At 47.3% G+C, this 27,792-nt stretch overlaps 1 protein-coding gene across 3 annotated transcripts in view; it reads right to left on the bottom strand.

Moving 5' to 3' along the window:
* Positions 1-19,416, bottom strand: part of ARNT2 (aryl hydrocarbon receptor nuclear translocator 2) — a 181,371-nt gene extending 161,955 nt beyond the window's left edge. For all 3 annotated transcript variants that reach the window (XM_061158849.1, XM_061158847.1, XM_061158848.1), the window contains exon 1: positions 19,347-19,416. In XM_061158849.1, the coding sequence (XP_061014832.1) occupies positions 19,347-19,377 (31 nt within the window). In that variant the 5' untranslated portion in view covers positions 19,378-19,416. The remainder of the gene's footprint in view (positions 1-19,346) is intronic.
* Between the last annotated feature and the right edge of the window lie 8,376 nt (positions 19,417-27,792).

Below are 27,792 nucleotides of genomic sequence, written 5' to 3'. Positions count from 1 at the left end.
AAGCAGAAGAGGCCACTTCTTGATTATTGCTGAGGCCTTGGCATGGTGGCCAAGGATATGAAGGATAAGGGAAAAACGAATGACTCAGATGCATACTGACTGTCCAAATACAGTTTGAAGTTGAACAGAAACCAAATGAACTAAAACATCTGACATAAAGTTAAAAGCTAATAAATTATGGAACACCCACGCAGATAAAAATCACTCAGCCATTAAATATCACGATTTTAAAGAATAATGTCACAGGAAAATGCTCAGAGTACATTAGTAGGGCAGGATACAAAAGCTTAGAGGCAGACATAGATGTCAGGGATCCAATGAAATTCAGCTTTACAATATTTGCCCTAGCATCTGGCCCTGGTTTCTGAATGAATGACTCAAATTTTGAATGGACAAGCAGTGGAATACCTATTTCAGGATCATTTCTGGCATCCTTGAACTTGTGGGTGATCAATGACCCTATGATCACATGGGTCATCATCATCTACATTGATAGTATATTAACAGCAATCCCAAGACAAGGCATGCCACTTGAACTTACTGTTCTCCAAATACTCAGTTTCAAACATAAACAGGCATTCTAGATGAGCTAAGATTGAAAACCTCCCTATATATAAGATAAATGGGACTTCCTTGGTGGTCCAGTGGTTAAGAATCCACCTGCCAATGCAGGGAATACCTGTTTGATCCCTGCTCTTGGAAGATCCTACATGCCAAGTGGTAACTAAGCCTGTGCACCACAACTATTGAGGCTGTGCTCCAAAACAGGAGAAGCCACAGCAATGAGAAGCCAATGCACCACAACTAGAGAGTAGCTCCCGCTCGCCACAACTAGAGAAAGCCCACGCACAACAGTGAAGACCCAAGCTACTTAGATACAAACTGCAATCCCTCAGAAGACAGATTCAGGAATAAGAAGGAACTGTAGTAGACTTGAAGAGCAGCAGAGAATGCTGCATGAGATAGGATGGGACTGTCTAAATGCCTTGTAAATGATTAAGTCACCAAGAGAGTACCAAGCAGGGCTTGGGGGGCTATGGGGCCACACCTTTATCCTAGAGATCCTTGCCATGACTACAGGATTAAAATAAAGGACTTGTATCTTCCTAAGATGTATGACTATGTGATCTTCAACTACTTGGCAATAATGTATAGAGGTGGCTCAGTGGTAAAGAATCCTTGGTGGTCCAGTGGTTAAGAATCGACCTGCCAATGCAGGGAATACCTATTTGACCCCTGCTCTGGGAAGATCCTACATGCCAAGTGGTAACTAAGCCTGTGCACCACAACTATTGAGCCTGTGCTCTTGAGTCTGTGCTCCAAAACAAGAGAAGCAATGCAATGCAGGAGATGCGGGTCCAATCCCTGGGTCAGGAAAATCTCCTGGAGGAGGAAATGGCAACCCACTCCAGTATTCTTGCCTAGAGAATCCTATGGACAGAGGAGCCTGGCAGGTTACAGTCCATGGGATCTCAAAGAGTTGGATACGACTTAGCTACTAAACTACCACCACCACAGCAGTGTCACAGTTAACGTCAACCTCCGTATTTTAAGGGTTTCCCCAGTGGCTCAGATGATAAAGACTATGCCTGCAATGCAGGAAACCCAGGTTCAATCCCGGGGTCAGGAAGGTCCCCTGGAGAAGGGAATGGCAACCCAATCCAGTATTCTTGCCTGGAGAATTCCATGGACAGAGGAGCCTGGCGGGCTATAGTCCACAGGATCAGAAGGAGTAGGACACGACTGAGCAACTTTCAATTCACACTTTCATAGTCTAAAATGGAACTCCGTTTTTCCTTCCCAAACCATCTGGTAAGCTGATTTCCAGTCTTTCCATCAGCAGAACCTCGCTTGTTTTCAGTCTGGAGGCTCAAAACTCCCTGCTTTCCTTCTGCTAAGGTATTCTGAGCACCTGTCTTCTATCATGTACCACCAGTCACTGACACAAATGCAGAATGGAGTGAGACAGTTCAATGCAGGATGAATTTGAGCAGTGAACCAAGAAGTCACTCTTACATGTCTCAGAAGAGAGGCGGACAGGTACATAAAGCACACATGCTCAGGTCTCAGCAGAAGAAACACAGCCACAGAGCCCCACCTTGCAAGTCAGGTCTCCTCTTCTCACTCTTGCCACCAGAGTCTAGGATCTTAACACCCAAACACGGATCACTACAATAAGCATTCCCAATGACTCAGTAGGTAAAGAATCCACCTGCCAATGCAGGAGACACAGGAGATGTGGGTTGGATCTCTGGGTCAGGAAGATCCCCTGGAGGAGAAAATAGCAACCCACTCCAGTGTTCTTGCCTGGAACATTCCATGGACAGAGAAGCCTTGTGGGCTACAGTCCAGGGCATTGCAAAGAGTAGGACTCGATGAAGCTCACGTGCATATCCTAAAAATAATTTTGTGCCAATGCTAGGGATTGAAGGGTGTCCCCTTGGAAGTCATGTTGAAACTCTAAAACCTAATGGGACGGTACTTGCAGGTGGGGTCTTTGGGAGGTCATAAGGTCATAAGGATGGAGCCCTCGTGATAGAATTAGTTTCTTTTTAAGTAGAGATAGAACAGAGCTGGCTTCCTCTCCCTGTCTCTCTGCTCCCAACCCTGTGAGGACTCAGAAAGAAGGTGGCCATCTACAAGCCAGGAAGTGAGCTCTTGTCAGGAACCAAACAGGCCGGCATCTTGACCTTGGGCTTCCTAGCCTCCAAATGGTGAGAAAATTAATTTCTGCTGTTGAAGCCACCCAGTCTGCAGTATTTTGTTATCGCAGCCAAAGCGAAGATAGCTGTTCAACAGCACTGTGTCAAAAAGAATGCCTTTCATTTGTGAAATGGATTCTAAACAAGATAATTTAGGGATTTCCCTGGTGTTCCAGGAGCTAACACTCCCAGTGCAAGGGGTCCAGGTTCGACTCCTGGTCAGGGAACTAGATCCCACATGCCACAAGTAAAGATCTCACAAACCACAACTAAGACCCAGTGCAGCCAAATAAATAAATATTCTTTTAAAAAATAAACAAGATAATTTAACCAGCTTAGGAGAAGTGAAAACTTTGTTCCTCTTCATAAAGACAGACAGAAAATCACCCAATGACTGAAGACCACACCATTGTGTTCACCAAATCCTTTCTTTCCTTGGCCCTGCCCCTCCTATGTAGTAGCCTTGGGAGAAAGGCGCCATTAAGAAGTTGGGTTTTGCTCTGATTGAAAGAAGATCGAGAGGAAGTGAATTTTGGTGGCAGCCTGGAGCTCCTGTGATCGCTGTTTTACGTCTTCTCTAAGATGATATTCTAAAACCCAACTCTACTTGTCCAGCTATGCTCAAAGTAGAAAATATGGGGACAAGGGGACTTCCCTGGCAGTCCAGTGGTTAAGACTTCACCTTGCAATGCAGGAGGTGCAGGTTTGACCCCTGATCTAGGAGCTAAGATCCCACATGCCTCAAAGCCAAAAAACTAAAAAATATAAAACAGAAACAATATTGTAACAAGTTCAATAAAAACATTTTTTTAAAAATGTGCTCTGTCGCTTAGTTGCTCAGTTGGGTTCTACTCTGTGACCGCATGGACTGTAGCCTGCCAGGCTCCTCTGTCCATGGGATTTTCCCAGCAAGAATACTGGCGTGAGTTGCCATTACTTCTCCAGGGGATCTTCAAGACCCAAGGATTGAACCCGAGTCTCCTGTATCGCCTGCATTGCAGGCATATTCTTTACCAATGAGCCACTTGGGAATCTTTTTTAAAAATGGTCCACATGAAAAAAAAAAATTTTTTTTTAAAGTAAATACAGAGACCAGCATGACCCAGGAGCTGTTAGGAGCTACCAGTAAAAAACCAACATTTATCTTGAGAAGAAACATAGACCTCAAGAATCTACCTTCCTGACCACAGAAGGAGCAAGGCAATCAATCACATTTCCATCTTTTCTCTTTTATACATACACCAATAAAATGATAAACCTCCAGTTCTAAAGTACTTAATTCAATTGAGCCTCATGGATGGACTGGGGAACCTAAAATAGAGATCATGGGCTTACCTGGTGGCTCAGACGGTAAAGAACAATGCAGGAGACCTGGGTTCAATCCCTGGATCAGGAAGATTTCCTGGAGAAGAGAATGGCAACCCACTCCAGTATTCTTGGCTGGAGAATTCCAAGGACAGAGGGGCCTGGTGGGCTACAATCCACGGGGTCACAAAGAGTCAGACATGACTGAGCAACTAAACAACAAGGATCAGGATCCTCAGTGGTCATCCTCTAGAGATGCTACTGATATAGCCATCTTCATGGAAGAGAGTGGAAAAGAAACATGCCCATTAGGACTTCAGATTTTAAAAAAGCCATTCAGAGAGCCACACTTGCAGAAGCACAAAGTCTATCCATTTAAAAAGTCAATGACTACATAGCATTTCAGGCTCCCAGGAAGGACATTCTTCTTTTTCTTGAGCTATTTAAAGGCTCAAGTCCCTGTTGTGAGTACCTGTTCATCTTGATTATCTCATTTGTGTTCATCTTGACAGAAGCAAGGCTACTCTAAGCAGACCTTCAGTGGACACCCCTGGTGGCTCAGATGGTAAAGAATCTGCCTGCAATGCAGGAGACCCAGGTTCAATCCTTGGGTCCCCTAGAGAATATACTATTAAGCAAAAAAACCCAATGTGCCAAAATTTGGTTAAGAGCAACTAGATATGGATTAATAATCCCAGGTACTTTGTGAAAATATCTTTGTGATATGCTTTTACTTTAACAACTCATTTGCTATATGTCTTATGTGATTCTCCAACTTGAGCTCTTTGTGCTGCAAAACAAGATTTGTTTTTCACAAGGAATTTGACAAAGTTCATGTCAGATTCCTGGAAGCAACCATAGACAGAGACAGCTCCACATTCACATCTCTGAGGCAAAGATTTTGGGCTTCAGTTGTGTCTGGAAGCCTGAGTTTGTGAGCTTTTACAAATCCATTCTTTGTTGGCCTGTTTGTTTTTTTTTAGGAATGTTTGGGAGGAAAAAAGTAAAAGTTGCTTTGTCGATAGACCAAAGGAAAATTATGACTCAGACAACTGAAAAGGAAAGGTTCTAGGTGACAGTGAAGCAGTAAGGGTCCAGGCATTTTGTCTTCCGCCTGCAGGTAGATTTCACCTGACTGTTACAGACGAGAGGATGCTATAGTAAAGCCACGAGGGACACAGATGGTGGCTTGCCTGAGAAGATACTCTGGAAGAGGAGGCATGGGCCATCCTGACTGGAGATGCAGCCCCACTGAGGGAGAGGAGTCCTCATTCAGGACCAGCTGTCCCACTCTATTGTCTTGCTGAAGTGGGAACGCTTCTGAGCATCTCCTCCATAAATACAGGGAGGAAGATGATATCAAATAAAACTCCATGGGAGCTTCCCTGCTGGTCCAGAGGTTAAGAATCTGCCTGCCAATGCAGGGGACATGGGTTCGATCCCTGGTCTGGGAAGATCCCATATGCCTCAGGGCAATTACTGAAGCCTAATCACCCTAGAGCCCGCGCTTAGCAACAAGAGAAGCCACCACAATGAGAAGCCCGCACACTGCAAAGAAGTGTAGCCCCTGCTTACCGCAACTAGAGAAAGCCTGCACACAGCAAGAAGGCCCAGCACAGCCAAAAATAAATAATAAAAATTTTAGACAATATTTTAAAAAAACTTCATGGGAGTTTTGTGCAACCCAAATGAAGTAACTGGAATCTGGGACACACAAAAGCACCTGATCAATTAGGGATAATCCAGAAGGTCTTGTACTGCCTGTCCTGACTTCCCCTTCTTCACTTCAGTGACAGTGCTAGGAACCACATCTCAGGTATGTCCCCCCTTCCACTCATAGTCTGTGTGGCTCAAGTGGGATCCAAATGCATACACCTCAACTAGAGAGCCCAAGTGCCACAAATGGAGAAGCCCACGCGCTGCATTACAGATGCAGCACAGCCAAAAAGTGAAAATAAAAAAGACCTGTAAACACAGAGCCAGACATGTTAAAGTCAAGACAAGGTGAGGCCAGAGAGAACATCTAAAGCTGTGATGGAGACTCCCTTTGAGAGAGAGAGTCTTTCTTTCTCCTTCCCAAAGGTGGGCACATGCCCAGGTCTGTTCAGAGCACTGCATGCCCTGGCAAGAGACCCTGGCTCAGCAATGTCATCTGACTTCTGCCGGAGTTTCGCTGATGAGATGTAAACGTTACCACCACTAGGGGGATTCTGCCTGAGATTAAAACCAGTACAAGGAGGGAGGGCGAGAGGACCTACGGAAGATAAACAGGGTGAAAGGTACAATGCTAGCACCTCTGGATCTTTACCTGAAGCCAAATGCCCACCTGGCTATCTTAACTTTAGGAACAATTACTGTCTGGTTTGAATTGGGCTGTCTTTTTTTTTTTTTTTTTTAGATTTTTTTTTTTGATGTGGATAATTTTTAATGTCTTTATTGAATCTGTTACAATATTGCTTCTGTTTTATAGTTTTGGTTCTTTGGTTGCCAGGCATGTGGGATCTTAGGTCCCTGACCAGAGATCGAACCCAGAGCCCCTGAACTAAAAGGTGAAGTCTTAACCACTGGACCACCAGGGAAGTCTCTGGGATGTCTTTTGAGAGTGAGACAATCCTGACAAATATATTGTGACTTCCTTTTCTCTGTGTCTCCTCTCCTTCCTCTTCTTCCTACTCTCCTCTTTCCCCTGCACCCCTCCTCCCCTGCTTCATCTTCCCCGTCTTTCCTTTTTTCCCCTTCTCCTTCTTCTCTCCTTTCCCCTCCCCTTCTTTCTCCTTCTTCTCTCTCACAGACACAATGAATATTTGTAATCTGTATATATGAATTATTCGACAAGCACACTTCACCGACTACACTATAAATTCTGTATTTGCAAAAACATCTCCCTCATTAATATGGATGGAAAATTCCTAAATAAAATCTTAGTAAATCAAATCCAGCATTATCTTACAATAATAATATTAAGAGAACCGTGCAGGGTTACCATGTTCCTCTTATTCCAGGAAGATGCAGATAATTCACCATTAGGAGATCTATTAATAGCTTAAATAAGCTTTAAAAAAAAAAAACCTGAGTTTATCTCAATAGACGCTGAAAAGGACATGTGACATAACTGATCATGGGACTCGTTGCTTTGACAGGTTTGTGTTCCTAGTGTTAGGAGTTGCTGTGTGCTTCCACGCTTACTGCTCAAGGCTGCCATTGCTCAGCTCCATTACAAATTATTTCTCAGATCCCTGTGGAAATGGTCCTCAGAGACAAAATGACTCCAATGATAGGAAGAGCTAACACATACTGAGCACAGACACCATCCAGCACACTGCTAAACACCGCTAAACACCTTACATGCATCGTCTCATTTCAACAGCTCACCTCATCTGCTCCTGAAGGTAGGTATTTGTTATTATTCCATTTTACAGATAAGGAAACCAAAGCAACCCCAAATGGAAGGTCTCAGGCACAGGGAGGACTCTCTGCTTTACTGAGCAAAGAGAGTGATGACCACATAATAAATATAAATATGCATTGACTATAAGTAAATAATACTAGTATGTGCTTCATGGCGTGATCTGAGGTGATGCTAGACCATTCAGTATTACTAAAGTCTGCTGAGTGTGCGTAATCATGCTTCCAAAGTGGTAATTAACATGCATACTATATATGACCTCCAAACTAGCAGAGCAAGAAAGAACAGAATGGTAAATATAACCCTCATCTCCAATAAAACAAAGGAGGGGGAAAGAAAAAGAAAAAGTGGGACAAAAAGGAAAAAGAGTGGTAGAAATAAGTCTGTACATATAAATGGCCCCAATAAAGGGACTCAGTTTTCTGGATTAGGAAACAAAGACTGTCAAACTATGCGTTAACTAAAAATAAATAATTCATCCACCAATTTCCTAATTTTGCTTATTTTTTGGCACTATAACTTCCTGATGGCCCACTTGAACTAAACAACAGACTGCCCGTTTCCAATTCTCCTGAGTGCTGTAAGGTCCAAAGTGTCACAAATGACCAAGGGAGGGGCGGGGGGTGGCATTCCCCAGGAAACATGAAACTGGATGTTCCAACAGCCAGCTGGAAGGGATAAGACAGGTTTAATTTGATGGCTAAAAGTAAAGCAATAAGATAGGCTTTCACTGCATGTGATAAGAAATTCATATCAATTATAAAATGTTGTTTGGTGTATTAAGATCAAAACCAACAAATCACAGGGTAATAATTTCTTCTTACCATTAGATGTTTTGACAATAATTTCATTTTTACTGATTTTAACATTGTGACCACAGCTTTCTTTTTGTCTGCACTGGCCTGACACACCAAGGCTGGTCCTTCTATTTTCAAACCTTTAAATCACTTTTTCCAAGCTGTAAACAGTAGTACATAATGGTATAGTTTAGAAAATCTTTTAAAAGAAAAAGTGAATATAGATGCTTCTTTTAAAAGCCATTATTTTCTGGGACTTCCCTAGAGGTCCAGTGGTTAAGACTCCACGCTCCCAATGCAGCAGGTTCAATCCCTGGCTGGGGAACTAAGATCCCACATGCCGTGCAGCACAGTCCAAAAGAGAAAAAGAAAAAAGAAGTCACATTTTCCAGTTAAAGGCAGCACAATGACATATGTCTCATCCTCTCTACCTTCCCAACAGCACCCCATTAATGATAATAACAAACTTCTAACCCCTAATGCCAACGGGCTGACACATTTCTCCCAAGGAATGAGACTGAAGGTTTGCTTTCTAAAGAAATATACCCCTACACAGAAAGCAATCAAGGAGCTGGGGAATGAGAGAAGAGATAGAGAATCAATCCAGGAGGTCTGCATCTAATTAACAGATGTCTTAACCACTGGAACAGGGAGGCCAGGTTCCATCCCTGGTCAGGGAACTAGATCTCACATACTGCAACTAAAAGCTTGCACACTGCAACTAAAGATCCTGAGTGCCGCAACTAAGACCTGGCAGAGCCAAATAAATAAATAAACATTTTAAAAAAATTTTTTTAAAGAAAGAAATACAAATGTCAGGCCAACTTCCTTCCGACTTGACCAACCGCCTACGGGCAGAGGTCTAGAACTGGGCTAGAGGCTAGTTCTAGCCAGCACTGGGTATTAACAAGCAGGTCTAATACCAGTGACTGAGCTACCTGTGTGACTCCGCCACCTAGTGGTCAATAGGCACAACAGCGCCTATGCTCTGGGAAAGGACCAGAATACTCAGCCTGAATGACCAAGGAAAGGAAGGGCTGCTAGCAGACTATGGATGCAGACTGTGGATGCTCAACGGCACAGACTGTGCTGTGCTTTCTAACCAGGAAAATCCCAGCAATTAAGCACCATGGTTAATAAAAGGCAGACAGTTAATGAATACTGGTTGAACGCACGAAGATGAATGAATAAACTTAAAAAGACACACATGTTCTAATGCCTATACTGTCCACAAAGTGTTTGAGGAAATTGAAATGTCTTAGGATGCAGCCTGAGGCCCAGTGAAGCCAGGTTTAAGAGGTGGAAGGAGACACGGTAGGGGAGAGTGCCAAGCCACTGCCTGCAGAGGCAACTTCCAGGCATCCCGGTATAATGTTTGCAATTGCAGCAGCCCTGGGCATTCAATGGGGACCCTCCTGGGTGGGGAGCCCATCACAGTCTGTCTAGAGGATGGAGGGGCGAAGAGGGAGACTAGTCCTAGGGTGATGGGACCCTCCCCCCACCCTACTATGCCAATGAGGGAGGAGAAAGGGGGGTGACAGGGCATTATGTACTGGTCTGCACTTAGGGGCAAGACCAAGGCAGAAAGTCTAGCAAACAGGGACGGATGGCAAGAAGGACAATCACAGCACAACAGGAGGGGAAAGCTGGAGTCCAGCAGGGTGGGGGAGGGGACTGCTGCCACAGCTGATGGACTTCTTCCCAGGGCCTTCTCAACCCTGAGCCTGGGAGGAGGAATACTGGAGCACGGACAGCTAATGACACCCACATGCACAGAAGAGCCCCAGCAACCCCAGACTGCCTACTGCACAAGAACCCCATCTCTTTCACAAGCACATTTGGTTATTTGCTCCCCAAGTTTTCCCTGCCCAGCTGGAAAGCCGCCCTTCACTCCTGAACCCTGTGCTGTGTTCCATGCTCCTGTGACAATCACAAGGAGCAAAGTGCCCTCTGACCCAGTGCTTACCACGTGCCAAGCCTCATCCCCAGAGTTCTTAAGGAGAACCATCTAATTCTCATCAAAACCAAGTGAGGAGCCCCACTATACAGGTAAGGAAGCAGTGGAAACGAGGGGGTAGCTAGCCAGCCCACAAGCCACGGACACCAGGTCCGCCGTGGCCTGTCTCAACCCCAGGGGGCAGTGTCCTCCTCGCCTCTGAATTCTGAGCACACAGCACTGTCGTGCTTGATAGAGAATTCAGCGTATTTTACAGATAGGAAGACTGAGGCCCTCACCTGTACCATCTTCCAGCAGACGGTGTTTACATCGTCACCACTCACACAGTCAGAGTCTGGGCTTTTAAATACCTGCAGCAGGATGACCCAGCATGAACTACTGGGGTGACCTGAACATTTCCACCCTGTCTGGTTCCTTTGGGTCTTTGATGAAAGAGAAGTGGGAGCGGGAGGGAGAGAAGGACAAGGGAGGGAGGACAAATGGAAGAAAGGAAGAGGTGGAGGAGAAAGAGATAGAGGGAGGAAGAAAGGACGGAGGAGACAGGAGAGGGAAGGGAGCAGAGAGGAGAGAGCGGGGCGGGGGGCATTCTCGGACCTTGGGAAAAACTCAGCAAGTTTCTGCAGGCAAATCACGCACCCCCCAAATCTGATTTTTAAGTCACTAGGTCTTTCTTTAGGAAGTTACAGTAAAATGCAAATGTGTTTTTAAATGAACGGTAGAAGCAGCAGCAAGAGACTTCCCTCGTGGTCCAGTGGTTAAGACTCCATATTTCCAATGCAGGATGTGCAGGATTCCATACACAGCACAGCCAAAAAAAAAAAGCAGCAAATTCACTTCCTAAAATAAACACAAATATATATCTAACCCTAGATACGCATCAGCCACAAAGAACAGGTCAAATCACACACTAATTACTGTTTGAATGGAGATCCGACTGTTAATTGCAATGCGTTTCAGGAATTCCACATGAGCAACTTACCTGAAAAGCTTTCCAATTTGTATGTCAGGAAAGTTGGTAATTAAACCCTTCAACTCCCTATTGACTTTATTAGAGATATGATAATCCTTACATAGTTAGATTATAATTATTTGTCAAATGAAGTCGATACTTATTTAGGAAAATGTTACCCTTACAGTCTTTAAAAAATAGAAAAAAACCTGGGACTTGCACTTGACAAGGAACACCTGAAGCCACCTATGTATGGTGTATGGAACCCACCAAGGTTTGCCGAGCACACGGGGAAAGGTTTCCCCGGTGGCTCAGATGGTAAAGAATCTGCCTGCAATGCAGGAGACACAGATTTGATCTGGAAATGGCAACCCACTTTAGTATTCTTGCCTGGAGAATTCCATGGACAGAAAACCCTGGTGGGCTACAGTCCACGGGGTCACAAAAGAGTCGGATACAACTGAGAGATTAACACTTTCATTTTCATTTTTGTCTACCAGGTATTATCAAACGGTTCAGAAAAAAATGTTCAGAAAATAGAGGAAAAAAAAAAAAGGACCTGAGAAACTGACGAAGCAAACGTGAATGTTAACACTTAAAGAATCTAGATGATGGGAATACAGGAGTTCTATAGTCTTCTCAAAACTTTTCTGTAAGCCTGTAATTACTACAACAAAGTTACTAAAACAAAAAAACGAACCTTGTCATGGTCACGCTGCTTTTCATTGGTTTGAAATGTGGGAGACTGGGTGACCAAACCATCCATCCATCCATTCACTCAAGAATATTAGATATGTTGTTGTAGTTTAATTGCTAAGTTGTTTCCGACTCTTCTGCAACCCCATGGACTATAGCCCACCAAGCTACTCTGTCCATGGGCAAGAATACTGGAGTGGGTTGTCATTTCCTTCTCCAAGGGATCTTCCCGACCCAGAGATGGAACCCGTGTTTCCTGCTTTAGCAGGCAGATTCCTTACCATTGAGCCACCTGGGAAGCCCCTAATATCGAGGCTCCTACAGCAGGAAAGAAAATCTCAGCTCTAAGCGAAATGAAGCAACTTGGGGTTTCTAGCAAAGCCCCACCTGCATGCCTTGAACTCTTGATGCCTTAGACTCAACAGGTCCAGAACTGAATCCATCACTTCCCTGCCCCTTCCGCAAACACTGGGACTTCATCAACAACCTCTGTCTTGGGAAATGGTACCCTGCCTCTCCAGGGACTGAATCAGGAACCTGGCCACTGCAGCGCTCATCAGCTCCATCTGATCCATCATCTGGTTCTGATCTGGTTCTGTTGGCTTCATCTCAGGGGTTAACCTGCTTCTCTCCATGTCCACTGCCACCTAGAGAGGGCCTCTGCAGTCCCCTCCCTGGACCATGGGGATGGATGCCCTCAGTCTGTAGGCCTGATTCAACAGCCAGGGAGGTCTTTTCAAAATCCACCTCCTGCTCACAACACTTCAATGGCTTCCTATTGCATCTGGACACAAAGACACCTTTTTCGCCTAATACTTACTTTAATAATACCCTCCTGCTCATGACTCTTTAATAAACAACCAGTTCTCCCCACAGGGATCTCCGTGGGCGTGGGGACCACGCCTGGCTTTGCACACTGCTGTGCACACACAGTTGGCATTCAATTAATATTTGCTTAATTAGGTGGATAAGCAATTAAAATAATTAATGTCAGGCTTGGACCAGTAAATGGAGAGAGATGCCATTCACTGCTGCGTGGGACCTGGCTTTGCAAAATGAGGGGGACACGTGGACGGAGATGCTGGGCAGGCAGCAGGAAACAGAGACCTGTGATTTGTGAGGCTGACGTTAGGAAAAGGCATACACTCTGGTGCTAAAATGAGCTGTGCACCCCCAAGCCAGCGGTCCCCAAACTTTTTGACACCAGGGACTGGATTCATGGAAGACAATTTTTCTACAGACAGGGAGGGGGTGGAGGGGATGGTTTGGGGATGATTCAAGTGCCTTACATTTGGTGGCTCAGATGGTAAATAATTTGTCTGCAATGCAGGAGACTTGGGTTCAGTCCCTGGGTCAGGAAGATGCCCTGGAGAAGGGAATGGCAACCCACTCCAGTATTCTTGCCTGGGAAATCCCATAGACAGAGGAGCCTGGTGGGCTACAGTCCATGGGGTCGCAAAGAGTTGGACACGATGAGTGGTTTTCATTTCACTCACTTATTTCTATTATTATGACATCAGCTCCACTTCAGATCATTAAGCATTAGATCCCGGAGGTTGGGAGCCCCTGTCCTAAGCCATTCCTGTAACTCTCTCTCTCTGCCCTTCAGGAGGAGCTGGTGGGGGTCCACATTCTCTCCTGTCCATTAGAGTCCCCCGGTCATTGGCATAAGACTCCCAATACTGCCTGTTGAGGAGACCAGCTGCACACACAGTGCGGCCAACCTATTTCACTCAGAATCTCTCCACCCGCCCAGAATCGGGTACAGGGGGGCAGAGGGGTGCCCAGGGAAGGCTGGCTGAACCGAATTAGAAGTTTTCTGGTCTGAAATGCTTTCAAAGAGAAAGAACACAGCTGTGATCCTTGATCACATTCATTCATTTCATTCTTTGGGGGGCTTGGAATCCATCAAGCATATCAAATTATAGCAAATGAACCCAGACGAGGCCTCATTTCGAACTTGCTGATGTGATAGAAAAAGCAATGCTGTTCTAAAAATAATAATAAAAAAAATTCATGCAGTTCTGTTATTTCACATTTAAATTAACTTCCACTGCGGATATCATAATTTTCTGAAAAGTACCATCTTGTTTCTAAAGCCACCGTGGTTTCTTATTCTGGACTGGTGGTCTCAGGGGCCGGCCCCTTTGTGTCTGTCAGCCACATTCCCCATGGAACTCTCAGGCTCCTTTCCCAGTGGCCACTGCCCAGAGACCCACGAGAAGTCCTGTCCCGGTAAACCGGGGTTTCCCAGCCTCCCACTGGTGACCCTTAGGGCTGGATCATTCTTTGTGGTGGGAGCTGCCCTGTGCTCTGGAAGATGTTTGCCAGTATCCCTGGCCACCACCCCCAAGATGCCACCACCCCCCCACCTTCCCACCCACCCTGGTATTGTGACAACCAGGAATGTGCCCCCACAGTTCATAAGTACTGTACAGACACATCTCTGGGCCCCCATGTCTGGGTTCTTAGATGCTCTGCCACTTGGCTCAGTCAGAGTCTCTTCAAATAAGAAAGAGAATAGCATCTGGTGATAACTAGGAATAAAATGCTTCCCTGGTGGCTCAGCAGTAAAGAATCCAACTGCCAACGCAGGAGACATGGGTTCCATCCCTGGGTCAGGAAGTTCCCCTGGAGAAGGAAATGGTAAACTGTACATTTTATTCCAATATAGTATTAATTTACAATATATGATATGTAATATACACTAAAATTCTATTTTGTGTTAATTTCTAATGTTTTTTAAAGTCTGTAACAACATATGCAAAAATATTAATGGTGGTTAGGAGAACTATCTTAGCACTTTTGTGTATTTTCCAAATTTCTTATAATCCACACATCTTTCTTGCTGTATTCAGGGAAAAAGTGATTATGGGAAGAAAGAATCCAATTCCTCAGAAGGGTGCTAGGAGAAGACCCCCCTTCCAGGCTCTGCTCAGCTGCCCTCGCAACATAACCAGAGCGGTAAGATGTCCCACAAGAGGTGTAAAATCAAGAACTCCTAACCGGTGAACATTTTTGCTTTTCTATGAATTTGCCTGGAAAATGGCCCAACTGTCACAGTCTGGGAAACCATGCAGGCTCTGCTTATCCGCAAAGGGCCTTGCTTTCAATTGCAGAGCCAGTGGTCCTCAATGCCACCTTCCTGAGACCCGTGTCGACCCCTGGGTTGGCAGGGTGGGGGAGGCAGGCAAATGAGAACAGCCCAGGGGGCCTTATCCGTGACTGCTGATGGTCACACAAGACACAGCAGCAGTTCCACACCCAGAGCAGGAGGCTGGGAAGGGGAGCACCTTGTGGGATTTCCACAGGGAACCTGGTGGGGATATGGGTCTTCAGAGACCACCAGTTGGTCCCCAGGCTGCTATCCGTCTGACCTGTCCTCCTTCTGCTGTGGTGGTGGTGGTGGTTGTTTAGTCGCTAAGTCATGTTTGACTCTTTGTGACCCCATGGACTGGAGCCCACCAAGCTCCTCCGTCCAAGGGATTTCCTAGGCGAGAATACTGGAGTGGGATTTCTTTCCATTTCCTTCTCCAAGGAATGTTCCCAACCCAGGGATCGAACCTGGGTCTCCCTCATTGGCAGGCAGATTCTTTATCACTGAGCCATTGATAAAGAGATCAGGAGAACCTCTTCCAATGGAGTAAGAATTCAAGCTGAGAACAGAAGGAAACAAAAGGAGTAGCATGGGGGAAAATGGTTAGGTGTGGGGAGTGGGTAGGAGACAGCAGGAAGGACAGGTCAGCAGTTCTTCATCCTCAGAAGAGAACACAGCAGCACAGGCTAAAGCCCTCAAGAGGGAAAGGGCTTGACCAGAAGTGGGAGACCCCGTTTCTCTTCACTGAACAAGTTCTGTGTGTTCAGCTAGCCCACCAGCCTGACCTGCATGACAGCAGCTCCACCCGCTTCTGTGTGAGGACCTCCTCGGCTCCCCACGCAGTGGATCCCACTGCTGGGCAAGTCTACTGCACACTCCTTTCCTAAGAACAGCCCAGCACTGAGCTGACACAGTGGAGTCGTGGTTCTGGAAAAGATACAAAAATGACTTCCCCGCGCATCTCAGCCCATGTCAAGGATGAGGCAGTTATGGAGGTGACACTGGGGGACTCAGGGGATGTGGTCCAGGTGTTCCACTCTCGGGGAGCTCACGTCCCCCAAGGAAAGGGCTTAGAGAAGCTGCTGAGAGCCTGGCAAAAACCACTCTTCACTTACTTCTCCAGCCCTGGTTGCTCAAATCCACGTGGCCCACGGCCTCCCCAGCGGCTCCTCTCCGGTGTCTCCCAGGCACCTCCACCCCAGTGTCCAGTGCAGAAGCCTCACGGACACCACATGGCCACATGCACCTCACTATCTCCCCATCACCTCCTACCACCCAGGTGTCAGGACTCAACCTCAACTGTTCTTTCTCCAAACCCCATACCATATAGCTATGGTGCTAACCCAAAAAAAGGGCTGCTGCAGGCAATGTGGCCAAGGATATACCTGGTGCCTCTGGAGCTGCCCAGCACGGCAATCTGGCCTCCAAATAGATCTAAAATCCATCCCCTTTCCTCCATGCTCACTGCCGCCCTTGTCCATGTCAGCAAGATCTAACAGGATGCTGGCTTCTCCTCTTGCCTCCGTCCAGTCCACTCTCCATACAGCAGTCACTGCAGGTGGTACCACGTACCTCAACTGCTCAAGACCCTTCAAGCTCTCTATTGCTCTTAGCATCAAATCTCAACCCCTTATCCCTATCCATGCCTCCCATGTGTGGCTTCTACCCCCTTCTCCAACCTCCCACATCACCATCACCCCTGCTCACCCACTGTCCTCTGGCCACCCTGGCCTTCTCTGGGTCCTCAAACCAGCCCAGCTCTTCCCAACTTCAAGCTAACACAGTACCTAGCAACTGACACATACTAGTTGCTCAATAAATCGTGACTGAGAAATAAATATATCTCTTTTTCAGATATCACTCCTGTTTTTTGAAGAAGCTAAAAGGCTATTGGTTCATCACTGGACTCCCTGGTAGATGCCGAAAGGGTACACTTTATATAGCTTTTTATTGGAAAAGAAAAGACCGTATGTTTTACCCACAAGTGGTCAGGAAGCAAAACTGACTTTTTCTTAAGGCATGGTATTTCACTGGTTCTAAATGCAATTATCTAAAATGTCACTGAAATGGAAGTGCATTTAACAATTGATAGTATGTCAGAGTTGAATTAGTTAATTTTTTTTCTTGGAAGCTCATAAAACAATGATGTATCTTGCCATCATCTCAAAGAAAGGCAATCCCAAAGAATGCTCAAACTACCGCACAACTGCACTCATCTCACACGCTAGCAAGCTAGTGAATAGCTAGGGAAGTAGCTCAGTTGTGTCCGACTCTTTGCAACCCTGTGGACTGGAGCCTACCAGGCTCCTCCCTCCATGGGATTCTCCAGGCAAGAATACTTGAGTGGGTTGCCACTGGGCAAGCCCCATAGCCTACATATATAAATGTACATTGCCTCTGATTTTATTCCTATTTCCAATGTAAACCTATATTGGACTAAAATATCCTCATTTAATGTCCCTTGCTTTTTCTAATATAACATTTAAATCCATTAACTTAACATTGATCTTTAAGTAGCTGAACAGGTTGAACTTGCAGGCTTCAGTCGCAAGCAAACTGGCAAGGCTGCTTTCAAACTCAGCATTCTGGACAGGAGACTCATCTGTTCTTCCTAGACTCCCTGTTTCTGCAAATGGAACCTCCATCCTTGGAGCTACTCAGGCTCCTCACCTCTGTGTCTGTGTCTCCTTTAGGCTTGCCCCCAGTCTAAGTGGTGCAAGTCTGAGCTCCTCCACCTGCCCAACAGTACTGTCCTTCTTCTCTGTGTTCTAAGCCAGGGCCACTAAGTCTCACCTCCCCAGCACCTGCCTCATCTCAGCCCGGACTCTCTGCTTCCATCCTTGCTCCCTCATTCCTATGTTACCTCAACTGAGCTGACAAACTGATCTTCCAGAAGCACTGTGATCATGTGACTGCCCTGTGCAATACCATAGAGAATTCTCTTAATGAGGAACGCGGGAGTCCACATCCTCAGTCCATCCACTCTAAAGCCTTGTTGTTGTTGTTCAGTCCTGTCCAGCACTTTGCGACCCCACGGACTGCACCAGGCCCGGCTTCCCTGTCCTTCATTATCTCCTGGAGTGTGCTCAAACTCATGTCCATTGAGTTGGTAATGTCATCCAACCATCTCATCCTCTGTTGTTCCCTTCTCCTCCTACTCTAAAGTCTGGCCACTGCCAAAACGCTCCTGTGAAATCTCCGGCTCTCTCTTCCACCCCTGGAGCCTCAATCACTCACTGCATCTGCGCATGCTCAGAGTAAGCCCGCCGTGACTCACACCATCCCTTCCACCTGCAAGTGGTTTCAGCACCTGGGTCTGTGTGTTCACACTTCCAACTCTTCAAAGTCCAGTTCTAAAGTGCCCAGTCTTCAAAGGCTTTGCCTTACCACTTCAGATGGAAGGGATCCTTCCTTTCTAACTTTTGAGGACACTTCTTTCTTTGCTAGATACTGCGCGTGTTTGCCCCCCACCCTGCACGCTACGCGCTCCGGCTACCCGCTACCGGGAATTCCCCGAGGGCTGACCTCCGTCTGACTCCCCCGCACCCGAACACCACGCCATGGCCATCGCAGTCACTGCACAGCAACCAAAACTTTGCAGCAGTCAGCCGAGCTGTCCACCTTTGCATTCTCGGACACCTTTCCGGCTGTCCTATTCACAAGATAGGGCATTTCTCCAAACACAATAGAATTTCTCTGCTACTATTTCAAACCATGTCGCTATTCCCACTGAATCAGGACCTCTTCTCATTTTTTTGAAATCTGTCCAGTAAGCAGAGTTGTCATAGACCGCACCCTGGGAGCTGGTCAGCCTTATAAAGCAGAGGACGTTGAATTGGCCTGGGCTTCTCCACGCTGTTTCTACAGGCTGTGTGTGTGTGTGTGACCATTAAAGATGGGGACACACAGTAGCTAGTCGCCAAGGGATCAAAGGACCAAAGCTTGAGGCGCGGGGCGGGCAGGGGACCATCCCGGAGTTCCACCCTGTTGAATCCTGGCTCCGAACTTTTCCCTTCGTCAGCGCGGTACCCTCGTACCCGTCCCGACCGGCTGACGCCTGATGCCACAGGGGCAGGGGCCGGAAAAGAAAAAGGCGCTGGATGGGGAAGGCGAAGGTGGATATTTTCGGAATTTCAGGGGAACCCGGACAGGCGCTTCTGGTTCCCAGGGATGCGAGGTCGGCGTGCGCCGCTCCCGGGTCGGAGGGGACGCAGTCCAGAGACCGGGATGGGCAGAGACCGGGATGGAGATCCTGGAGCTGGTGCTGAGGCTGCCGCGCAGAATGACAGCGCCACCCCCCCAACCCCACCCGGGAACGGGGGTGTTGAGCTCCCCGGCTCCGCGTCCCCTGGGTCGCTCGGCGCGCCCAGCCCCTCCGGCCCGCTCCGGCCCCCGGCAGGGCCCGGGGCTGCGGCGGGGCCCGCGGCCGCTACTCACCCGGAGGGTTGACGGCCGCCGGGGTTGCCATCTTGCTCGGGAGGCTGGGCGCGCGCCGGGCGGGGGCGCGGAGCGGGGGCGGCGCGGAGCCGGGCGCCCCCCGGGGCAGGCGCGGCCGGCGTAGGCCTAGGCGCCACCGCCGCCGCCCCTCCGCCGCCTCTCCGCCGCCACACAAAGGACGGCGCGGGCGGGCGCTGCTCCGCGCTCTCCCGCCGCCCGGCCGCCCGCGCCCCCGCCTCTGTCGCCTCCGCCCCCTCCCCGGCCTCCTTCTCCGGCCTCAGCCTTTGTCACGCGGCGGGGGGCGCCCGGCCGCCGCTCCCCGGGCCGGGCCGCAGCACCGCGAGACTTGGGGCGGCGGGCTGCCGGACCCCCGAGTCGGGGGCCGCCCCCTCGGGGCCGCTCAGGTGCCCAGGCTCGGGCTGGAGGCGCGCCCCCTCCCCGCTCTCCGGGTCCGAGTCTCCCCCCGCCCACCCCCACCCCGGGGGTCCCGGACACAGTTCGGAGGAGCGCTGTCCCTGGGCCCGGGGGCCGGGCCCGAGAGGGTGGGGGGCCGCCCATTAAGATTCAGAGGGAAGATGGAGAGAAACAAAGGCGCCCCAGTGCTGTCCACTTAGCATGCCGGCGCCGCGCCGCTCGGCTCCCAGGGCCGAGACTCCTAAAGCCCCCGGCACCTCCAAGGCCACGGGCACGGAAGGACAGCTGCCGAGGGCACCCAACGAACACCAGACCCGGGAAATTGTGCAGGATTCGGCCCTTAGAAAGGCTGTCAGCTCGACTTTCCTTTCTGCATGGTGACTGTCTTTGGTTATCACCCAAAGTTGTTGCAGGAGCTTTTACACAACCACCTGAGAATTTAAGAGTCTCTGGGAGCTTTTGTTTGCATATCCTGGTGAAGTTAGCCATAGGGAGCTGGGAGGGACTGTTTCTTCTCCAGACAACACGGTTGCTCACAGGAAGGAGATGGCACCCACTGAGACGGCTCCAGTGAAGCATGAACCCCTCCCAGGTGAGACCCACAAAGGGCAAGACGGCCTCTTAATGTGGACACGTTTGCAAAAGCATCAGACTGTCTTAAATCCTTACAAAGAAGCACTTGGAGGAGAGGGAGGGGGCGAGTAGAGAAAAAAAATGCTTGGGATGTTCTTTTCAAATCAGCATTGTCTTCCAGGGGAGTATTTGTCACTATTGATTTGACTAATAGGCGCTTAATGATATTCATTTGTTTATCGATTCCATGAAATTGAATGTCTGCGTGTGCCTGGACAAGGCGATGTACTGGGTGGACTGTGGAAAGAGAGCCACAGGGGCTCTGCCCTCCCTGGACTTCTGGTCTGCGTGGCCATGAGGGCAGCAGAATAAGGTGTTTGTACTCCAGAAGCACACAGCTGCTTGGGGCTCAGTGTGGCCACTGGTGAGTGAATGAATGGGGGCAGAGAGAGGCCAGAGTGATCAAGAACACACAAACTATTCTGAAAAAAATGAGCAGAATATGGAGAGGTGGAAAGAAAGACACTTCAAGGGAAAACTAGGGCACGAATGCAACCAGCACCAAGGTGGGACAGGCCGGTGGGACTTCCCTGGTGGTCCAGTGGCTAAGACTCTGACCTCCCAATGCAAGGGGCCCCTGGGTTCCATCCCTGGTCATGAGGCAGGAGATAGATGGGCCCCACGCTGAACAGTTTCTCCTCTATAGACAGAAACTCCATAACAGCAGAAATCCTGGGGCTTACCTGGTGGCTCAGTGGTAAAGAATCACCTGCCAATGTAGGGGACCCAGGGTTCCATCCCTGATCCAGGAAGATCCCACATGCCATGGAGCAACTAATCCCTAGCGCCACAACTATTGAGTTTGTGCTCCAGAGCCGAAAAGCCACAACTACTGAACCTACATGCCCTAGCGTCCGAAATTTGCATGCCCTAGATCCCATGCTCCCCAGCGAGAGAAGCCATCACAATAAGAAGCCGGAGCACTGCAGCTAAAGAGTAGCCCCTGCTCACTGCAACTAGAGAAAGCCTACGTGCTGCAAGGAAGACCCAGCCCAGCCAAAAATAAATAAATAAAAATTATTTTTTTTAAAATAGCAGAAATTCCACAAAAACAGGATGACACAGGAGGCTGTGCTTGCTAAGTCGCTTCAGTCGTGTCTGACTCTTTGTGACCCCATGGACTGTAGCCCTCCAGTCTCCTCTGTCCATGGGATTCTCCAGGCAAGAATACTGGAGTGGGTTGCCATGCCCTTCTCTAGAGAATCTTCCCGACCCAGGGATCAAACCTGAGTCTCATGTCTCCTACAATGGCAGGCTGGTTCTTTACCACTAGCGCCACCTGGGAAGCCCAAGGAGGACCCTGAGCCCTGCCCAAATAAGACATAAAAGACCACATATTCCTCATTCTCAAAGTTAAGGAGACCTTCCCAGCTATATATGCACAGAAAGGCTCCATGGTGGTCAAAAAGGGAGGGGGCGCCACCCTAGTAAGTGGTATCAACCTACCCATAGGCCTCTTCACTCGAGTCTGTCTTGGCTAAGAGATGCCCACACGCACACTGAAGGGATCCTGAGATAAACCAAATACAGAGTCAGTAGCAGGCAAATAAAAATGATTGGCCAAAGGAAACCGGGAAGAAACACCCCCTAAAAGTGATTCAAACTACCACCAAGGCGCATGACTCTCTCTCTTGGCCCGCCTGTGTGTCTATCCACACCAACTGTCCTCTAGTAAATACTGGTTTCACGACTTTCTATCTCTGTGGGAACTCTTTTCTGCAAAGTTGAAGGGCCTTGTCACTGACCACTGACCTAGTGGCTAGGATTCGGTCCTTTTATCTCCAAGACCCCATCTCAATCTCTGGTGGGCAACTGAAGCCCCACTTCAAACCACTGCAGACCAAGGTTACCCGAGATCAGTCAGGGAACTACATCCCACGTACCACAACTATAAGACTAGGTGCGGCCAAATAAATTAATAAATATTAAAAAATAATTTTAAAAAGGTGGACTAGGCCCAGACAGATATTGCAGTATAGAGAGAGAACAGCCTAGGTATCAGCTGGGACCACCCCATCCTTGTATCAAGTCGCTGCCCATGATTTTCCCAACGTCAGTTAAATGAGAGCTGAGCTCTCTTCCACATCCTCCCAAATGGCAGTACACTCAAATACCCCCATGCACTTAACAAATACACAGGGCCTCCTTGATGGCTCAGTGGTAAAGAATCCACCTGCCAATGCAGGAGACACAGGTTTGATCCCTGGGTTGGGGAGATTCCCCTGAAGGAGGAATTAACACCTCACTCCAGTATTCTTGCCTGGAAAATCCCATAGAAAAAGGAGCCTGGGGGGCTACAGTCCACAGGGTCACAAAGAGTCAGACATGACTAGCGACTAATCAAGAGCAACAAGGATATTTGACTGAAGATTTGTCACTCCATCTCAAGCAAGGTAAAAATCCATCTTTAATGCTTCTGCTACCCAGATGATTCTTTTTTAGGCTTTGCTCTGTAAGAGCATCTTCACGTAGCCCCCAGCATCACTGTACCCTCGCTGCCACCAAACTCTTTCCCTTCTCCAACTTTCCACACCCCTTTTAAGTAAGCTAGTTCCTCTCCTTGGCATTCACATGTCAGCCACTCCATGTGGCTCATTTTGGTATTATCTCCAAACATATTTTTAATAGTCTCCCTAAAAAACTAAAATTGTAGCGAACATGACCGTTATACTGGCAGGCACACATATATTCAACTGTGCTGTTGAAAAGTGAAAGTGTTAGTCACTCAGTCATGTCTGACTCTTTGCGAACTCATGGACTGTATCCCAATAGTCTCCTCTATCCATGGAATTCTCCAGGCAAGAATTCAGGAATGGGTAGCTATTCCCTTCTCCAGGGGATCTTCCCGACCCAGAGATTGAACACCTACATTGCAGGTGGATTCTTTACCGTCTGAGCCACTAGGGAAGCCTTAACTGTGCTGTTGCCTTCTCCCCATTTTTCTAAAATGTTACTCTACAAATATCTTTAGTCCTTCTTGCATTTGTCCATGGCAATAAAAGTTAGAATGTGGGCGGCTACAAGACACTGGGACACTTTGCGTCCCATAGTCTGCCTGGAGTCTGTGGTGCTGTGGTTTTTAGTAAGTAATAAACATATTTGAGTTTTAACAGAGAAGGAGATGTTTCATCTTCTCCCCCAATCCCCACACCTTCCAGGTGGAAGGGACTTTTGGCATCACCCAATTCAGCCCCCAGAGTTTGCAGATGAGGGAACTGAGGCTCAGGGCAGGAAACTGACTTTGCCAAGGTCACACAGCTCAATAGCTAGACAAGATTTGGTGTTTTTTTTTTTTTTTTCTATTGAGCTGCATGAACTGTTTGTATATTTTGGAGATTAATCCCTTATCGGTTGCTTAATTTGCACACATTATATCCCATAATTTGTTGTTGTTGTTCAGTTGCAAAGTTGTCCGGCTCTCTGAGACCTCATGGACTGCATGTAGCATGCCAGGCTTCCCTGTCCTTCACTAACCCCCGGAACTTGCTCAAATTCATGTCATTCAGTCAGTGATGCCATCCAACCATCCCATCCTCTGTCGTCCCCTTCTCCTCCTGCCCTCAATCTTTTCCAGCATCAGGGTCTTTTCCAGTGAGACAGCTCTTCACATCAGGTGGCCAATGCATTGGAGCTTCAGCTTCAGCAACAATCCTTCCAAAGACTATTCAGAGTTGATTTCCTTTAGGACTGACTGGTTTGATCTCCTTGCTGTCCAAGGGACCCTGGAGAATCTTCTCCAACACCACAGTTCAAAACCATCAGTTAAAAAAAAAAAAAAACCATCAGTTCTTTAGCACTCAGTCTTCTACATAGTCCACCTCTCACATTCATACGTGACTCCTGGATAAACCATGGCTTTGACTAGACGGACCTTTGTCGGCAAAGTGATACCTCTGCTTTTTAATATGCCATCTAGGTTTGTCATAACTTTTCTTCCAAGGAGCACGCGTCTTTTAATTTCATGGTTGCAGTCACCGTCCACATTATAGGGGTTGTCTTTTTGTTTTCTATATGGTTTTCTTTGCTCTGTAAAAGGTTTTAAATTTAATTAGGCCCCATTTGTTTATGTTTTTATTTTCATCACTCTAAGCAGTGGATCAAAAAGATCTTGCTATAGTTTTTGTCAGAGTGTTCTGCCTATGTTTTCTTCTAAGAGTTTTATAGTATCTGGCCTTACATTTAGGTCTTTAATCTATTTTGAGTTTAATTTTGTGTATGATGTTACAAGGGAGTGTTCTAATTCCATTCTTTTACATGTAGCAGTCCACTTTTCCCAGTACTACTTATTGAAGAGACTGTCTTTTCTCCATTGTATGCACTTGCCTCCTTTGTCATAGATCGTGCTGTGTGTGTGCTATGGTAAGATGCTTCAGTCATGTCCAACTCTTTTCGACCTTATGGACCATAGCCTGCCACACTCCTCTGTCCATAGGATTCTCCAGGTAAGAATACTAGAGTGAGTTTCCACGCCCTCCTCCAGAGGATCTTCCTGGCCCAAGGATTAAACCCAGATCTCCTGCATTATAGGTTCTTTACTGAGCCACCAAGCAAAGAAGCCCTTTGTCATAGATTGGGTGACCATAGGTGCATGGGTTTACCCCTAGACTTTCTATCCTGTTCCATTGATCTGTATTTCTAGCCAGATAAGACGTGGAGCCAAGTTACCCACAATGCTGGGATTTGGAACGAGGGGACGAGGGGGTGGCGGTGGAATGAAGAGGGTGTTGAGAAGTAGTAGAGGAATGAGTGATTTGGGTGCTCATCCTCTCTCGTCTCTCAGTGTTAAATAAGTAACTACCCAGAAACATCGATTGTGGATGAAAACCTCACTCTTAAGTAAACAGTCTGAAACAGAGCGGTTAGTCATTGTTGAATACTGAGTGGTGTTTGCACAATACAGTGTCTCTTGCTAATTATGAGAGCTAGTAGACTGTGACCAGTTAACAGGCTCAGGAATTCCACTCAAATGTTAAACAACCTAGAACTCTTTTAAATTCCAAATGAGGCTCTTGCTTTGGAAGCTGAGATTTGCATTTAAAAAAAAAACACACACAGACCCTTGGGGCCCATAGCATGTGATTCTGGGTATGGTATTCCCAGAAATGACTTGGGTTGCCAGACAAAATGCTGATAAGACTGGGTGGGGGAAAGCAAGCACCTTGACTCTGCTTGTATCCCTTTGGTATGAAAGACAGGACTTCCTTTGTATGATGCATAACATCCCAGGAATTGTTGTCTTCTTTTAACTTTAAGATGGCAAGAGGCTAGGAATGTAAACACATGGCATGAAAATATATACAACAGATGCTACTAGAAATTCAAGAAGAAATTGGAGGGGTGGGATGGGAAGGAGACTCAAGAGGGCAGGGATATATGTACAAGTATAGCTGATTCACATTGTAGTACAGCAGGAACTAACACAACATTGTAAGGGAACTGTACTCCAATTAAAAATATATATGAAATGGAATTCAAGAAGAAACTGACAAAAATCACAGTGGCAGTACAGATTTTAGCTAAGATTTTTCTGGTTGTTGACAGAACAACAACAAAAGCAACTATAAGATATGCTGATTTGAAGTTTATTGTTTACTCTTGGCTGTAGCTTGGGACCCTAAGACTCTGCTCCTGAGTCTGACTGAAGCTCTTCCTTTTAGCATGGGCCAGAGTCACTTGGTCCCCAGGGTGGCTGTGATTGAGTGGGTTTGCAGACAGTGACTGGACCATATAGGACAGGCATTATCTTCCTCCCTGGAGACGTTTGTCTCTTGGGAGATGCTCTCAAACTCTCTGATACTCTCTGTGGCCCCCATGAACAGAGAGAGGCTGGGGCTCGCCCTGGCTTGGATGCCTGCCTTATGCCAGCTGTGCCCATTTGGCAGGTGACCTTAACTGTCCCTTCTTGGGATAGGAGGCCTGATCATGTAAGAAGAACAAGGCTCCTGATGAAGCCCTGTGGCTGGAGCCATGAAGAAGCAGCACTCAAGAACACGGGGCTGCCATTCCAAGAGAAGGATGGAATGGCTAGGAAGATGTTTGCACAGATGGCCGCTGCAAAGTGAGAGGAAATTAAAGAAGGAGAGAAAATTAACAAAGAGAAATGCAGAAAGTGACATCAGTTCAGTTCAGTGCAGTCGCTCAATCGTGTCTGACTCTTTGCAACCCCATGAATCGCAGCACACCAGGCCTCCCGTCCATTACCAACTCCCGGAGATTACTCAAACTCATGTCCATCGAGTCGGTGATGCTATCCAGCCACTTCATCCTCTGTCGTCCCCTTTTCCTCCCGCCCTCAATGCCTCCCAGCATCAGGGTCTTTTCCAATGAGTCAACTCTTCGCATGAGGTGGTCAAAGTACTGGAGTTTCAGCTTCAGCATCAGTCCTTCCAATGAACACCCAGGACTGATCTCCTTTAGGATGGACTGGTTGGATCTCCTTGCAGTCCAAGGGACTCTCAAGAGTCTTCTCCAACACCACAGTTCAAAAGCATCAATTTTTCGGCGCTCAGCTTTTTTTCACAGTCCAACTCTCACATCCATACCTGACCACTGGAAAAACCATGGCCTTGACTAGGCAGACCTTTGTTGGCAAAGTAATGTCTCTGCTTTTTAATATGCTATCTAGGTTGGTCATAACTTTCCTTCCAAGGAGTAAGCGTCTTTTCATTTCATGGCTGCAGTCACCATCTGCAGTCATTTTGGAGACCCCAAAAATAAAGTCTGACACTGCTTCCACTGCTTCCCCATCTATTTGCTTTGAAGTGATAGGACCAGATGCCATGATCTTAGTTTTCTGAATGTTGAGCTTTAAGCCAACTTTTTCAGTCTCCTCTTTCACTTTCATCAAGAGGCTTTTTAGTTCCTCTTCACTTTCTTACATAAGGGTGGTGTCATCTGCATATCTGAGGTTATTGATATTTCTCTCAGCAGCCTTGATTCCAGCTTGTGCTTCTTCCAGCCCAGCGCTTCTCATGATGTACTCTGCATATAAGTTAAATAGACAGGGTGATGACATACGGCCTTGATGTACTCCTTTTCCTATTTGGAACCAGTCTGTTGTTCCATGTCCAGTTCTAACTGTTGCTTCCTGACCTGCATATAGGTTTCTCAAGAGGTGGGTCAGGTGGTCTGGTATTCCCGTCTCTTTCAGAATTTTCCACAGTTTATTTGTGATCCACACAGTCAAAGGCTTTGGCATAGTCAATAAAGCAGAAATAGATGTTTTTCTGGAATTCTCTTGCTTTTTCGATGATCCAGCAGATGTTGGCAATTTGACCTCTCGTTCCTCTGCCTTTTCTAAACCAGCTTGAACATCTGGAAGTTCACGGTTAGTAGGCAACAAAAGAAGCACTTACCAGTTAGTCCAAGGGCTGAGCCTTTGGAAAGGACCTTTACCTCT

Source organism: Dama dama, chromosome 13 (assembly GCF_033118175.1).
Source record: "Dama dama isolate Ldn47 chromosome 13, ASM3311817v1, whole genome shotgun sequence".
Lineage (NCBI taxonomy): Eukaryota > Metazoa > Chordata > Mammalia > Artiodactyla > Cervidae > Dama > Dama dama.
Note: the sequence above shows the minus strand (reverse complement) of the source record. Positions and strands in the feature narration are given on the sequence as shown.